Source organism: Centropristis striata, chromosome 23 (assembly GCF_030273125.1).
Source record: "Centropristis striata isolate RG_2023a ecotype Rhode Island chromosome 23, C.striata_1.0, whole genome shotgun sequence".
In the NCBI taxonomy this organism is placed as follows: Eukaryota; Metazoa; Chordata; class Actinopteri; order Perciformes; family Serranidae; genus Centropristis; species Centropristis striata.
In genome coordinates, this window is record NC_081539.1 from 917,230 (window position 1) to 934,309 (window position 17,080).

A 17,080-nucleotide genomic window follows, 5' to 3' on the forward strand; every position below is an offset into this window, starting at 1 on the left:
AACATCATTGTTGTTGGTTTCCCAAAATAAACTGTTTGTTTCCTCTGACTCCTTCTCTCCTCTCCTCCTCTCCTCTCCTCCTCTCCTTCGCTCCTCTCCTCCTCTCCTCTCCTCCTCTCCTCCTCTCCTCCCTCCTTCTCTCTCTGTCTGTTTGTCTTATATTTTGTCTTATATTTTGTTTTGTCTGTTTGTTTGTTTGTTTGTTTGTTTACAGGTCCAGCTGTTCGCTTCAGTAGCTCCGCCCCCTGTGAGCCGACGCCCCCTCCTCTGATTGGTCAGCACAGCGTCCAGGTGCTGCGTGAGACGCTGGCGTACGACGACGGCGCCATCAGAGCGCTGCTGCAGTCTGGAGCTGTGTTCCAGAACCAGCTGTCCTAAACAACAACAACAACAACAACAACAACAACAAACATGGCACAGTTCGTGTGATTCAGGCTGAAAAATGATTTTAAAAAAGTATAAATTAAAGAAGAATATTAGAAACATTTTGCTGAATGATGAACAGAAACATTATTATTATTATTATTATTATTGTTTTTAATGTTTACTGCACTTTGATTCATCTGAAAGTTTTTATTATTTCTCTTTGAAAACAAGAAAAAGACAAAAACAAAGTGAAGATGTTTGAGATGAAGATAAACTCAGGAATCATTCTATAAATGATATTTTTGTGATAAAACAGAATTTGTGAAACACTCCTCAGATTTTTGCACTTTGTTAGAAATGAAAAACAAACGATCGTCTGCAAATAAACGGCTGCTTTAAATAAACAACATCAATGTTTTCAATATTGTTTAATTATTAACACCAACGTCACATTACTCTCAGTTTTTGTCTCTTTTGGTCATTTTTGTGTCACTTTTCTTTCTTTTTCACATCTTTTTTTTTTAAATCATGTGTATTTTTTGGACATTTTACATCCTTTTTTTTATGGTAATTTTGTGTCTTTTCTAGTTGTTTTTCCCGTCTCCTGGTGAAAGTCCTGCTGTGTCTGAGCCGTCCTCCTCCCTAACTAACTCTTTGTTCTTTACACTCTGAACCACTGCGTCCTCTACACCAGTAGTTCTCAACCTTTTTGAGTCGCGACCCCCAATTTAACATGCATGTTGTCCATGACCCCCGCTCACTGAACACAATCTCACACACACAGTTCAGATCACCCAAAAAAGAAAAAATGACCTAAAAAAGGAAACAAAATGACCAAAAAAAACACAAATTGACCACAAAATGACCAAAAAATTACCAAAAAAGTCACAAATTGACCACAAAATGATCAAAAAAAGACACAAAATTACCAAAAAACACACAAATTGACCACAAAATGATCAAAAAAGACACAAAATTACTAAAAAAAGACACAAAATTACCAAAAAAGGAAACAAATTACCAAAAGAGACACAAAATGACCAAAAAAAGACACAAAATGACCAATAAAGGAAACAAAATTACCAAAAGAGACACAAAATGACCCAAAAAAGACACAAAATGACCAAAAAAGGGAACAAAATTACCAAAAGAGACACAAAATGACCCAAAAAAGGAACAAAATGCCCAAAAAAAACACAAATTGACCACAAAATGACCAAAAAATTACCAAAAAAGTCACAAATTGACCACAAAATGATCAAAAAAAGACACAAAATTACCAAAAAACACACAAATTGACCACAAAATGATCAAAAAAAGACACAAAATTACCAAAAAACCCACAAATTGACCAGAAAATGATCAAAAAAGACACAAAATTACTAAAAAAAAAGACACAAAATGACCAAAAAAGGAAACAAAATGACCAAAAGAGACACAAAATGACCAAAAAAAGACACAAAATGACCAAAAAAAGAAACTAAATGATCAAAAAAGACACAAATTGACCACAAAATTATCAAAAAAAGACACAAAATGACAAAAAAAGACACAAAATGATCAACAAAAGAGACAAAATGACAAAAAAAGACACAAAATGATCAAAAAAAGACACAAAACGACCAAAAAGACTAAAACACATTAACACATGAACACTTTAACACAGTGGAGACAGAGCTGACTTCCAAAATGATTTGGCGACCCCCAGAAATCATCTCGCGACCCCAATTGGGGTCCCGACCCCAAGGTTGAGAATAGCTGCTGTAGAGGGCGCCACTGACTCCAGACGGAGACGCGGGGACGGGTTGGCTGCTCTGCAGGTAATCTCTGGGTGTGAGGTGTCTCTGAGAAGAGAAGAAGAACCAGGAGAAACCGTGCAGAAGACTAGTAGGAGGAGGAGGACAGGTTGATTAATGGAGGAGAAGTCCTCTGGTGGAGCAGCAGAACCGACGGGATGTTTACGGGTCAGAGGAACGTGACGCATGTGGTCGCCGTGGGAGACGCAGACTGACATGTTGGTCTGAGGTCTGGGGGAGGGAGGGGGGTCAGGTGTGATCCACCAGGAACCAGGACGGACTGGAGACTCTGGTCCAGGATCACATGTCAGACTGATCCCTGGACAGAACCAGTCAGGATTCAGGTTCTGCTGCAGGAGGAGAGTTCCTGTCGAGTCGTTCAACTGACTCGTTGTTTGTTAAGATTCTCTGAACGTCTCAAGTCTAAAGTTTGGTTTCAAATCTAAAAGTTTTGCTGCAAATAAAGTTTTGTTTAAAATGTAAACATTTTGTAGCTAATTTAAAAGATTTGTTGCAAACTTAAAACTTTTGTTGCAGATTTTAAAATTTTGTTGCAGATTTAAAAGTTTTGTTTAAATCTAAAAGGTTTGTTGCAAATCTAAAAATTTTGCTGCAAATAAAAAAGTTTTATTTAAAATCTAAAAGTTTTGTTGCAGATTTAAAAGTTTTGTTTCACTACTAGACGTTTTGTTGCAAATTTTTGAGTTTTGTTGCAGATTTAAAAGTTTTTTTGCAAATCTAAAGGTTTTGTTGCAAATGTAAAAATTTTGCTGCAAATAAAAAAGTTTTGTTTAAAATGTAAACGTTTTATAGCGAATTTAAAAGTTTTGTTGCAGATTTAAAACTTGTGTTGCAAATTTAAGTTTTGTTGCAAATTTAAGTTTTGCTACAAATTTAAAACTTTTGTTGCAGATTTTAAAGTTTTGTTACAAATTTAAAAGTTTTGTTGCAAATTTTAAAGGTTTTGTTGCGAATTTAAAAGTTTTTTTGCAAATTTAAGTTTTGTTGCAGATTTTAAAGTTTTGTTGCAAATTTAAAAGTTTTATTTCAAAACATTTTGAAACAAAACTTTAAAATTTGATAAACCAGCAAGTTTGAAAAGTTTGGTTGCCGAAAATCCAGCGTTTATCATAGAAAGAAGCTGTAAAAACAGACATTATCGTCAGAGCTTGAACTTTCCAACTGTCCTTGAACTGATCGTTAGTTATAAAAAGTGACCAACAGAAGCTTATTGATATTTCTGTCAGAATCTCTTCATTCCTAATAAACCACGCCCACTTCCCGTCTTCTATCTGTGACATCATCGCTGCTCAGAGACGACCTGCTGTCCTGTGTGTGTGTGTGTGTGTGTGTGTGTGTGTGTGTGTGTGTGTGTTGCATATGAAGTGTGATGAACACTGCGTCCTCCCGTCTTCACCTCCAGAGAGATGAGACACGGAGCAGGAAGTCACACCCCATCACCTCCAACACACACACACACACACACACACACACACACATACACACACACACACACAGAGACACACACACCATGTCTGTGACATCACCTGAATCTCCCACAGAAAAAACGTAAACACATAATATGTCATTTTCTGATCATAAATTTCTTTAAATCTCAATAAAATGATGGACAGAATTCTCCTTAAAACAAACAGAAGGTTGAGTAACCAACAAAACTTTTAAAATTGCAACAAAACTTTTAAAATTGCAACAAAACTTTTAAAATCGCAACAAAACTTTTAGATTGACAGAAACACATTTGTTGTAGTTTTAATTGCTGTGTCGACAGTTTTGCTCTCCAATTGTTTTGTTTTTTTAAACCTCATCATAAAGGTACAAATATAACCACGTAGGTGTCCGCAAACTTTTGTCCAAACAGCAAAGTTGACATTTAACATTTTCATCAGTTTTTTTCAAACAGAATCTGTTTGTTTGTTCAACTTGATGAGACAGAAACGTGTCGACAGATTTCACTAAAACGGGAAGAAAAACTAAAAGAGTCTGATGGAAAGAAACAGATCAGAACTGAAGCTCTCTCTCTCCCTCTCTCTCCCTCTCTCTCCCTCTCTCTCTCTCTCTCTCCCTCTCTCTCCCTCTCTCTCTCTCTCTCTCTCTCTCTACCTCTCTCTCTCCTCTCTCTCTCTCTCTCTCTCTCTCGTCATGCTCGGCCGCCCAGTTGGCTGCCTTTGTGTTGAACTCGTTTTGTGTGAGAGAGAAAATCGGATGTACGTAACTCACCAGCTCTTTAAGTGTCCCCTATTCCCCGACATCTGGAGTGTGTGTGTGTGTGTGTGTGTGTGTCTGTGTGTGTGTGTGTGTGTGTGTGTGTGTGTGTGTGTGCAGGAAGCTGAAGGCCTAATGCTGAACACAGACCTGCTTCTATGAGAGACACAGAGGCTAATATAACGTTTGCTAACTCTGAGGTCACAGTCTGCCTCCTCACCAGTGGAAGTAAACCATGCTTTTATTTTGAAGGGTTTTATTGTGGCGACAGGTGTGTCCACCTGTAACGCTGCTCGCCGCCTCACACAATGACACACCAGAGTGAGACGTGTCAGAGTGGATCATGGTGACCAGGACACAGATTAAAGCAGGTTAACTACAGAAACAGTGTGCTGCAGGTCACTGCAGGACACGGACTAGTACCAGAGCTAACTGTTAGCCTGTTAGCACATACACACTGTACTGCTACAGAGCTAACTGTTAGCCTGTTAGCACATACACACTGTACTGCTACAGAGCTAACTGTTAGCCTGTTAGCACATACACACTGTACTGCTACAGAGCTAACTGTTAGCCTGTTAGCACATACACACTGTACTGCTACAGAGCTAACTGTTAGCCTGTTAGCACATACACTTCAATTCAATTCAATTCAATTGGCTTTATTGGCATGACATAACAATGTATATATTACATATATACATTGTCATACATATATACACACTGTACTGCTACAGAGCTAACTGTTAGCCTGTTAGCACATACACACTGTACTGCTACAGAGCTAACTGTTAGCCTGTTAGCACATACACACTGTACTGCTACAGAGCTAACTGTTAGCCTGTTAGCACATACACACTGTAGTGCTACAGAGCTAACTGTTAGCCTGTTAGCACATACACACTGTACTGCTACAGAGCTAACTGTTAGCCTGTTAGCACATACACACTGTACTGCTACAGAGCTAACTGTTAGCCTGTTAGCACATACACACTGTACTGCTACAGAGCTAACTGTTAGCCTGTTAGCACATACACACTGTACTGCTACAGAGCTAACTGTTAGCCTGTAAGCACATACACACTGTACTGCTACAGAGCTAACTGTAGCTAACTGCCGCTAACCTCGTTAGCGCTCGTTAAGACGGAGTCTCTGGATTTGTCTCCAGTCATTAACGAGGAGATGTTGATTATCTTCCGGTTATATCACTTGATTAGGCGTGAATTTGCGAGATCTCGTGCGTCCTCGGGACTCTGCTGTCCGCAACAGCTTGATCTGCAACAAAACTTTTAATTTGCAACAAAACTTTTAAATTTGCAACAAAACTTTTAAATTTAAAAATAACTTTTTAGATTTTAACCAACACTTTAAGATTTGCAACAAAAAACTTAAATTTGAAACAAAACTTTTAAGCTTTTAGAGTCTGCGTCACTGTGGACGCACACACACACACACACACACACAGTGCTTGGGACTCCCTCATATGATGTCTAGTGGGAGTTACTTTGGAAACTTCCTGAGAGAGAGAAAGAGAGGACGAAGAGAGAGAGAGAGAGAGAGCTAGAGAGAGAGAGGTAGGGACAGAGAGAGAGAGCGAGAGAGAGAGAGAGAGAGAGGGAGAGAGAGGTAGAGAGAGAGAGAGAGAGAGAGAGAGGTAGGGACAGAGAGAGAGAGAGAGAGAGGTAGGGACAGAGAGAGAGAGAGAGAGAGAGAGAGAGAGAGAGAGGTAGAGAGAGAGAGAGAGAGAGGTAGGGACAGAGAGAGAGAGAGAGAGAGGTAGGGACAGAGAGAGAGAGCGAGAGAGAGAGAGGTAGGGACAGAGAGAGAGAGCGAGAGAGAGAGAGAGGTAGAGAGAGAGAGAGAGAGAGAGAGAGAGAGAGAGAGAGAGAGGTGTTGTGCAGCTGCAGCAGCTGTATTTGACATTAAAGCAGCCGCGACCCACGATGCACTGCTCTCCAAGAAGATACACACACACACACACACACACACACACACACACACACACACACACACACACACACACACACCTGTCGCCTCCAGTCTGGACAGGATGTGTACACCTTGTTGCCATGGCAGCAACTCTTGTTCTCTGACAGATGATGGATCCAGCAGAGACGTCCAATCAGAGGAGTTAGCATTTAATAACACAGAGTCAGAGACTAGGAGACAGAGTCAGAGACTAGGAGACAGAGACCAGGAGACAGAGTCAGAGACTAGGAGACAGAGACTAGGAGACAGAGACTAGGAGACAGAGTCAGAGACCAGGAGACAGAGTCAGAGACCAGGAGACAGAGACTAGGAGACAGAGTTAGAGACTAGGAGACAGAGTCAGAGACCAGGAGACAGAGACTAGGAGACAGAGTTAGAGACTAGGAGACAGAGTTAGAGACCAGGAGACAGAGACTAGGAGACAGAGTCAGAGACTAGGAGACAGAGTTAGAGACTAGGAGACAGAGTCAGAGACTAGGAGACAGAGTCAGAGACTAGGAGACAGAGTCAGAGACCAGGAGACAGAGACTAGGAGACAGAGTCGGAGACTAGGAGACAGAGTCGGAGACTAGGAGTCAGAGACTAGGAGACAGAGTCAGAGACTAGGAGTCAGAGACTAGAGACAGAGTCTGAGACTAGGAGACAGAGACTAGGAGACAGAGTCAGAGACCAGGAGACAGAGTCAGAGACTAGGAGACAGAGTCAGAGACTAGGAGACAGAGTCAGAGACCAGGAGACAGAGTCAGAGACTAGGAGACAGAGTCAGAGACTAGGAGACAGAGTCAGAGACCAGGAGACAGAGTTAGAGACTAGGAGACAGAGTCAGAGACTAGGAGACAGAGTCAGAGACCAGGAGACAGAGTCAGAGACTAGGAGACAGAGTCAGAGACCAGGAGACAGAGACTAGGAGATCGAGTTAGAGACTAGGAGACAGAGTTAGAGACCAGGAGACAGAGACTAGGAGACAGAGTCAGAGACTAGGAGACAGAGTCAGAGACTAGGAGACAGAGTCAGAGACCAGGAGACAGAGACTAGGAGACAGAGTCGGAGACTAGGAGACAGAGTCGGAGACTAGGAGTCAGAGACTAGGAGACAGAGTCAGAGACTAGGAGTCAGAGACTAGAGACAGAGTCTGAGACTAGGAGACAGAGTCAGAGACTAGGAGACAGAGACTAGGAGACAGAGTCGGAGACTAGGAGACAGAGTCGGAGACTAGGAGTCAGAGACTAGGAGACAGAGTCAGAGACTAGGAGTCAGAGACTAGAGACAGAGTCTGAGACTAGGAGACAGAGTCAGAGACTAGGAGACAGAGACTAGGAGACAGAGTCTGAGACTAGGAGACAGAGTCAGAGACTAGGAGACAGAGACTAGGAGACAGAGTCAGAGACTAGGAGACAGAGACTAGGAGACAGAGTCTGAGACTAGGAGACAGAGACTAGGAGACAGAGTCAGAGACTAGGAGACAGAGACTAGGAGACAGAGACTAGGAGACAGAGTCAGAGACTAGGAGACAGAGTTAGAGACTAGGAGACAGAGACTAGGAGACAGAGTCAGAGACTAGGAGTCAGAGACTAGGAGACAGAGACTAGGAGACAGAGACTAGGAGACAGAGTCAGAGACTAGGAGACAGAGTTAGAGACTAGGAGACAGAGTCAGAGACCAGGAGACAGAGTCAGAGACTAGGAGACAGAGACTAGGAGACAGAGTTAGAGACTAGGAGACAGAGTCAGAGACTAGGAGACAGAGACTAGGAGACAGAGTCAGAGACCAGGAGACAGAGTCAGAGACTAGGAGTCAGAGACTAGGAGACAGAGACTAGGAGACAGAGACTAGGAGACAGAGGAAAGGACCCGGACGAGTGGATCTGTTCCGTGTGATGTCACTTCCTGTCCCTGTCTGTAGTCTGAGCAGCTGCTGTGTCTCTGTGTGGACAGGTGGTTCCTCATACCTGGGTTCTTCTCTTCCTCCGTCTGTTCTTCCGCTCCAGGCTGATCCTCCAGTCCTCCGACTGTCAGGGAACCCAAACAGAACTCCAAGAGAACGTCCCTCTTTACTTCCGTCTCCTGAGTTCTTGTCACCATGTTGGCAGACAGACTAGAAACAAGTCTGGAGGAATCACGTCTGGCTCTTTTATGACAGAAATGTGAAATCATGAAATCAGCAGGTGCATTTTCAGATCCAGACTTCTGCACCTGCTGGACCGGACACAGAGAGTCCTCCTCCGGGGTTTGGATCAGAGAGTCCTCCTCCGGGGTTTGGATCAGAGAGTCCTCCTCCGGGGTTTGGATCAGAGAGTCCTCCTCCGGGGTTTGGATCATTCAGAGAATAAACGTCTGTGATGCTTCACGTTTTGGATCATCTCCACAGATAAACTCCACTTTTATGATGTTTGAAGCTTTAACCCTGTGGAGTGTCCGGCAGCTCCAAATAATCCAGACTTGTTGACTCCATCCAGACTAGAAAACAAAGCAGCGTGGAGCCCTACCACTAAAATTTACATTTTATGTTGGACTAAAGGACTAAAAAAAGACACAAAATGACAAAAAAGATACAAAAAGACACAAAATTACCTAAAAAAAGACACAAAAAGACATAAAAAATACACAAAATGAACAAAAAAGACAAAATAAGAAGACAGAATGACCACAAAAAAAACCCCAAAGAGACACAACATAACTAAAAAAAGACACAACAGACACATAATGACCAAAAAAGGCACAAATGACAATGATAGAACTGGTTGGAACCCTCTTATATGGTAGATTTGACACCTTTGGTCACATTTGAAACATTTACATTTCTTTATTGAGCATGATAGTGTTTTGAAAGTAAAAAAAAAGATTCAAAATCACATTTTATGTTGGACTCCATAATCAATCATGGGCAAGAAGGCGACCTTGAGTGCCTTGAAAGGCGCCCTATTAAATAAAATGAATTATTATTATTTATTATTAAGAAGGTCGCTGTCACTAATTTCTGTCTGACTCTGAGGGAGAAGCAGGTTCTATTTCTGAAAAAGAACCCAATTCACCCTGAGTCTAGTGACCAGGTTGTTGGCTTTAAATGAAAACTCCTGATCAACAATAAAACCCAAGAACTTGTAGTTTAAAACCAGTTCTATAGGTTTTTTAGGTTTTGATGTGTTTGAGTGTTCAGTGGTGGCACCCTTGAACGAGAGAAAACCGTGAAATTGGTTTTGTCTGTGTTTAAAACCACTTTAGGATTATATAAATGAGACTGAATAAGGTTAAAGCAGCTTGGAACACGCTGGAACAAGCTGTTCATGTTGGTCATGGCTGATCACCACAAAGACCTAAGAAAGGGCGTTCGGCAGAGGAGGAGAGTGCTATAAAATGCTGTGAAATCTAAATGATATATTATCTTGGGGCTACGCGGTGGTCTAGTGCAGCTGTTCTCAACCTTGGGGTCGGGACCCCAATTGGGGTCGCGAGATGATTTCTGGGGGTCGCCAAATCATTTTGGAAGCCTGCTCTGTCTCCACTGTGTTAAGTGTTAATGGGTTAATGTGTTTTCATCTTTTTTGGTGACTTAATGTCATTTTGTGTCTTGTTTTTGTCATTTTGTGGTCAACTTGTGTCTTTTTTGGTTATTTTGTTTCCTTTTTGGTCATTTTGTGTCTTTTGGTAATTGTTTTTCTTTTTTGGGGTTATTTTGTTTCTATTTTTGGTCTTTCTTGATCATTTTGTGTCTTTTTTTTGGTCATTTTGTGTCTTTTTTGGTCAATTTGTGTTTCCTTTTTTGTCATTTTGTGTCTTTTTTTTGGTCATTTTGTGTATTTTCTGGTCCTTTGTGTCTTTTTTTGGTCATTTGTTTCCTTTTTTTGGTCATTTTGTTTCTTTATTGGGTGATCTGAACTGTGCGTGTGAGATTCTGTTCAGTGAGCGGGGGTCGCGGACAACATGCATGTTAAATTGGGGGTTGCGACTCAAAAAGGTTGAGAACTACTGGTCTAGTGCACTCTCGCCTCACAGCAAGAGGGTCGCCGGTTTGACTCCGGCCTGTGACTCTTCTATGTGGAGTTCTCATGTTCTCATGTTCTCCCCGTGTCAGCGTGGGTTCTCTCTTGGTTCTCCGGCTTCCTCCCACAGTCCAAAAACTTGCACTTAGGTTTAATTGGTGACTCTAAATTGTCCGTAGGAGTGAATGAATCTGAATCTGTCTCTATGTGTCAGCTGGGATCGGCTTCAGACCCCCGCAACCCGAGAGCAGATAAGCGGGGAAGGATAATGAATGGATGAATGAATGAATGAATGAATGAATGAATGAATGAATGAATGATATCTTCCACATACGTCAGCAAGATGGCGGTGGAGAAAAAGTCTAAAAACGTTATTATGAGTCGTATTTTGCTGCCGTACATCGTCTACATGAACTCTCAGGGAAGACAAACTGAACCCAGCGTTGTCGTCTTTGAAGTGTTGTTGTTGTTTTTGCGAGTTAGCGGGGGAAATCTACCAGTGAATGTTGAAAATCTGGACATTTTATTGTTTTACAGATGTTTGCCAACTTAAAACCAAAACATTTTATTTAAAAATGACCTTAATGTCTGCAGAAGATTTTACATATCTGCTGTTGTTTCCCCGTCTGTCTGGACGGTTAGCAGAGCTTCTGATGCGTTCTTGTTGTTTCTGCAAGTCCGCGAAGAAAACAGTGAAAATCAGGACATCAGGACAAAATGACTCAAAAAGACACAAAAAAATACACAAAATGACCCAAACAAAGACACAAAACTACTACAAAAAAGCCCACAAAATAACATAAATGAGAAAAAAAGTCTGCAAGGAAAACCGTGAAAATCAGGACATTTATTGTTTTAGAGATATTTGTCAGATTGAAACAAAACAAAACACACAAAATGACTAAAAAACAATCCCACAAAATAACACAAAAAACCCCACAAAAAAGACACAAAATGACCAAAAAAAGGCCACGAGGAAAACCGTGTACAGATATTTGCCAGATTGAAACAAAACATTTCATTTAAAATGACCTTAATGTTTTCCAACTCTGCTGTTGTTCCGTCTGTCTGGACGGTAAGTCGAGTCTTCTGTTAAGTGTTTTTTCTTTTGACATGTTCAACTCTGCAGCAACTTTCAGGGAAAACCAGCAACATTTAGCCAATGAATGCTGCAAAAAAAGGACATTTTAAGACGGCAGGCTTGAAGCGGAGACGTACAGGGGAGGTCTGGTCAGCTGATCAGCTGTTCCCAGCCGTCTGAGGAGTAAATATGAGGCGTATTTAGCTGCCTGTCCTGATATCTTGTTGTTTGTGAAACAGTGAGGACGGAGCGGGCTAAAAATAATGCATGAATGCTTCCAGATAACAAGGAAAGGAGGTTAATCCAACACGTGTTAATGTGTTATATAATAATCATGAAAGCCTGCGAACAACAAAGTCACGCTGGTGAGAACCAGGGTGTGTGTGTGTGTGTGTGTGTGTGTGTGTGTGTGTGTTGTGGACAGCTGGAAGGTGACTCACTGTGTTCAGCTGTGATGACGTCATGCAGACCCCACCCTCCTCTTCATCTCTTCATCTCACATCGTCTCCGTTTGGTTTTTATCAACATGTTCCTCACTGTGTTCCTCGTCTCTCGTCATATTAAAGAGGAGGTTCTGCCACCAGGAGGCAGCAGAACCTCCTCTTCTCCTCCTCACTGCCTCTGGAACTTTTAGCGATTTTCAGGTTCATGTGGTTCACACGAGGACTTCCAGCGTCCGGCCTGCCGTCCTCTGTGTGAGTCCTCCGGAGCGTCCCCAGCCTTTGCCGCGACTCTCCGTCCAATTATAACGCTGCCGTCTTTACATCCCCCCCCCCCGCGGCCCCCCCGCTGCCCTCGCTCTGAACTCTGACAGCGAGCGTTTGTGGATCAGAAGCGGCGTTCTTCCGTAAAACAAAGCGAGGTGGTGACCTTTGTGCGGCTGGCTGGAGGGTCCGTCCCCGCCGAGGACGGTCACGTTTCTGCTCCGCTGGGACACAAACGGGGACACATGTCCTCCTTATTCACTGTGTCACAGTCAGATCACTGACCAGGAAGCACATCCAGTCGCTGCCTGACCTTTAAAAGTCTCTAAAGTTCTCAGCAGTAAACTGAGAGGAGTCCAGGTTCAAGTCCTGGCTGTTTCCACTCTGATCTCACTAAGTCACATGACACTTCTTAACGCTGAATTCTGTCCCGAGGCTCGTAAAGACTGAAAACTACACACAGACTTTAGTTTTTTAATCTTTTTTACACAGGCTCACTTCTGTTTCACTTCCAGCATTTACGTACATTTATTAACTGACAAAATTACAAAAGAGACACAAAATAACAAAAATGACCAAAAAAAGCGAGCAGACACCAGCTGGTAGTTTGACTCTAACTACAGGACCGACTGATGTTAGAGTGTAAATGTATAAATAAAAGATTAACATGAGTCCAGTCTGTAACACCAGCTGTCCACCTGATGACATCACCTGATGATGTCACCCTGATGACATCACCATCACCTGATGTCCTTCTCACAGGTAATAAGTTAAAGTTTGAGCCTGCTGGGTTCCTGCTGGGTTCTCTCGGTATCTGGAACTCTTAAAGTCCTACATGTTGCTGCGTTTGTCTTCAGCGACTAGAAACCTGAGAACGAGTCCCACAGGAGACCAACACACAATAACTGATCTGCTGTTTGAAGCCCACTGACCTCCAGAAAGAAACAACACAGGAAACAAAGAGACAGAAGAAGAGAATGAACGAGGGGGGGGGGGGGGGAGAATGTGAGCAGAGGGTCATTCTGGGTAAACTGGGCCTCACACCATTCAGGAGGAACAACAGCGAGGGGACAGACACTCACAGGGACGGGGACAGAGACAGGGACAGAGACGGGACAGGGACGGGACAGGGACAGGACAGGGACGGGGACAGAGACGGGACAGGGACAGGACAGGGATGGGACAGGGACGGGACAGGGACGGGACAGGGACGGGGACAGAGACGGGGCAGGGACAGAGACAGTGATGGGACAGGGACGGAGACGGGACAGGGACAGAGACAGATATGGGACACGGACGGGACAGGCACGGGACAGGGACGGGGACAGAGACGGGACAGGGACAGACAGGGATGGGACAGGGACAGGGACAGAGACGGGACAGGGACAGAGACAGGGATGGGACAGAGACGGGACAGGGACAGGACAGGGACAGAGATGGGACAGGGACGGGACAGGGATAGGGACGGTACAGGGACGGTACAGGGACAGGACAGGGACAGGACAGAGACAGGGACAGTACAGGGACGGTACAGGGACAGGACAGGGACAGAGATGGGACAGGGACGGGACAGGGATAGGGACGGTACAGGGACAGGACAGGGACAGTACAGGGACGGGACAGGGACAGGGATGGGACAGGACAGAGACGGGACAGGACAGAGACGGGACAGGGACGGTACAGGGATGGGACAGGGACGGGACAGGGACAGAGACGGGACAGGGACGGTACAGGGATGGGACAGAGACGGGACAGAGACGGGACAGGGACAGAGACGGGACAGGGACGGTACAGGGATGGGACAGAGACAGGGACAGGGACAGGACAGGGACAGGGACATGAACCAGCCGGATGTCTGAGCCCGGCCGCCTATAGATCCACCAAACGCTCTCATCTCACAGCCACACAGCCGGGTCATTAAACCTCTAGTGACCCGGCTGTTTGTCGGTGCGAGGCCTCCGCTCACTCGCTCCCATTGTGTGTTTGTGTTTCCTCAGTGAGACCCCAGACTCACCTCACCTGAACCCTGCATGGACCCACAACCAGCAGACTCACACAAAGACCGGATTCACAGCAAAACCACTTTAAACCTCTGCTGCTCTCTCCCCAACCATTAGAACTCACCGATTTCTGTGTGTGTGTGTGTGTGTGTGTGTGTGTCCTTTACTGTGATGCTGCAGTATTGAGTTTCCTGTCCGAGCCGTTCAGAGAACAATGTGAGCTGTCAATCAGGACGTTACAGCCCATTTTTTTTTTTTGGCAGCAATTAACTAATTAAAACTAGACTGTAAAAAGTTTTAAGATTTCCAAGCGCTCATCGTCTAATCAGACCGTTGTCACCGTAGAAACGGCCCACAGGTCGATTCTACCAGCTGCTCAGTCCTCCATGGCTGTAAAGACACAAACAAGGCAAAAAAATAGGAGTCTATGGGAGCTGTGGTAGACTCTCATAGGAGTCTGTGGGAGCTGTGGTAGAGACTCTCATAGGAGTCTATGGGAGCTGTGGTAGAGACTCTGGGCTGTTTTTGACTGAATAAATCTGATTTTCCAGGTGTGTTTGTGTTCACAGTGAGCTGCAGCTTGTGATCACGCAGGTCGAAGAGCTTCCTGCTGCTCAGATATCTGACATCAGATTTATTAGGCAGTGAAAGTGGCCAACAAACGCACAGCAGGCGGTCCAGTTTGGCGTTAGCAAACCAAAACACTGAAGTCAAAGTCAGTGTTTCCTCTCTGACTCAGACTAAATCAATCAGGAACCATCTGGCCCTGTTTCCACCCGGGACGCTCCAAAGACTCGCCGAGGCGATGGAAACAAGATGGGTGGAAGCAGGCGGCGGTCAGCGGCGGGCGGCGCCTCAGCAGCCGTCAGGAGCGACCAGACCCGAAGAAGTGGCTCTATTGTGTGAGAATAATCCAGAACACATTGTTGGGAGCAGGGAGAGATGCTGGATGTGATAGCAGCAGCACGTTAGCCTGGGAAGACTTAAAACGTGTCTTAGTAGGCCGAGTACGTCTTATAGTACGCCGGTTACTGATAGGTTCCCCGAGTGTGTGTGTGTGTACGGTGGCGTTGGCGCCAGACTCCATTGAGAAAAACATCACCAGTGGTGGTGGCAGTGGTGTTGGCAGTGGCGGTGGCGGTGATGGTGGTGTTGGCAGTGATGGTGGTAGTGATGGTGGTGATAGTGGTGGTAGTGGTGGCGGTGGTGTTGGCAATGGCGGTGGTGGCAGTGGTGGTGCTGGTGATGGTGGTGGTGGCGGTGGTGTTGCCAATGGTGTTGGCAGTGATGGTGGTGGTGGCAGTGGTGTTGGCAGTGGCGGTGGCGGTGATGGTGGTGTTGGCAGTGATGGTGGCGGTGATGGTGATGGTGGTGGTGGCGGTGGTGTTGCCAATGGTGTTGGCAGTGATGGTGGTGGTGGCAGTGGTGTTGGCAGTGGCGGTGGCGGTGATGGTGGTGTTGGCAGTGATGGTGGCGGTGGTGTTGGTGGTGGTGTTGGCAGTGATGGTGGTGGTGATGGTGGTGGTGGCAGTGATGGTGGCGGTGATGGTGGTGGTGGCGGTGGTGTTGGCGATGGTGTTGGCAGTGATGGTGGTGGTGGCGGTGGTGTTGGCAGTGATGGTGGTGGTGGCAGTGGTGTTGGCAATGGCGGTGGTGGTGTTGGCAGTGATGGTGGTGTTGGCAGTGATGGTGGCGGTGATGTTGGTGGTGGCGGTGGTGTTGGCAGTGATGGTGGTGGTGGCAGTGGTGTTGGCAGTGGCGGTGGCGGTGATGGTGGTGTTGGCAGTGATGGTGGCGGTGATGGTGGTGGTGGCGGTGGTGTTGGTGGTGGTGTTGGCAGTGATGGTGGTGGTGATAGTGGTGGTGGCAGTGGTGGTGGCAGTGATGGTGGCGGTGATGGTGATGGTGGTGGTGGTGTTGGCGGTGGTGTTGGCAGTGATGGTGGTGGTGGCGGTGGTGTTGGCAGTGATGGTGGTGGTGGCAGTGGTGTTGGCAGTGGCGGTGGTGGTGTTGGCAGTGATGGTGGCGGTGATGGTGGTGGTGGCGGTGGTGTTGGCAGTGGTGTTGACAGTGGCGGTGGCGGTGATGGTGGTGTTGGCAGTGGTGTTGGCAGTGGCGGTGGCGGTGATGGTGGTGTTGGCAGTGATGGTGGTGGTGGCGGTGGTGTTGGTGGTGGTGTTGGCAGTGATGGTGGTGGTGATGGTGGTGGTGGGAGTGGTGGTGGCAGTGATGGTGGCGGTGGTGTTGGCGGTGGTGTTGGCAGTGATGGTGGTGGTGGCGGTGGTGTTGGCAGTGGTGTTGGCAGTGATGGTGGTGGTGGCAGTGGTGTTGGCAGTGGCGGTGGTGGTGTTGGCAGTGATGGTGGTGTTGGCAGTGATGGTGGTGGTGGCAGTGGTGTTGGCAGTGGCGGTGGTGGTGTTGGCAGTGATGGTGGTGTTGGCAGTGATGGTGGCGGTGATGGTGGTGGTGGCGGTGGTGTTGGCAGTGGTGTTGGCAGTGATGGTGGCCGTGATGGTGGGGTGGCAGTGGTGTTGGCGGTGGTGTTGGAGGTGGTGTTGGTGGTGGTGTTGGCAGTGATGGTGGCCGTGATGGTGGTGGTGGCAGTGGTGTTGGCGGTGGTGTTGGAGGTGGTGTTGGTGGTGGCGGTGGTGGTGTTGGCATTGGCAGTGGTGTTGGCAAATGCGTTGGCAGTGTTGTGGCGCCAGACTCCATTGAGAAAAACGTCACCAGTGGCGTTGGCATTGAGTTGGTGTTGGTGTTGGTGTTGGTGTTGGTGTTGGTGTTGGCGGTGGCGGTGGCGGTGGTGTTGGCGCCAGTTTCCATTGAGAAAACCGTCACTGGTGGCGGTGGCGAGTCTGTGATCCAGTCTGCACCTGATGATCCCTCCACATTGGGCTGCAGGGGCAGATTTCAGCTTCTGTTCAGGTCTGGAATGAAGGTTG

General features: G+C 46.0%; 1 protein-coding gene across 1 annotated transcript; it reads right to left on the minus strand.

Moving 5' to 3' along the window:
- Positions 1-14,474: 14,474 nt before the first annotated feature.
- LOC131962394 (basic proline-rich protein-like) lies at positions 14,475-16,850 on the minus strand. Its single transcript, XM_059327394.1, has 3 exons — positions 16,655-16,850; positions 15,202-16,616; positions 14,475-14,528 (listed from the first exon to the last, which is right to left on the minus strand). The coding sequence occupies exons 1-3, from the start codon at positions 16,848-16,850 to the stop codon at positions 14,475-14,477; spliced, it is 1,665 nt and encodes a 554-aa protein (XP_059183377.1).
- Between the last annotated feature and the right edge of the window lie 230 nt (positions 16,851-17,080).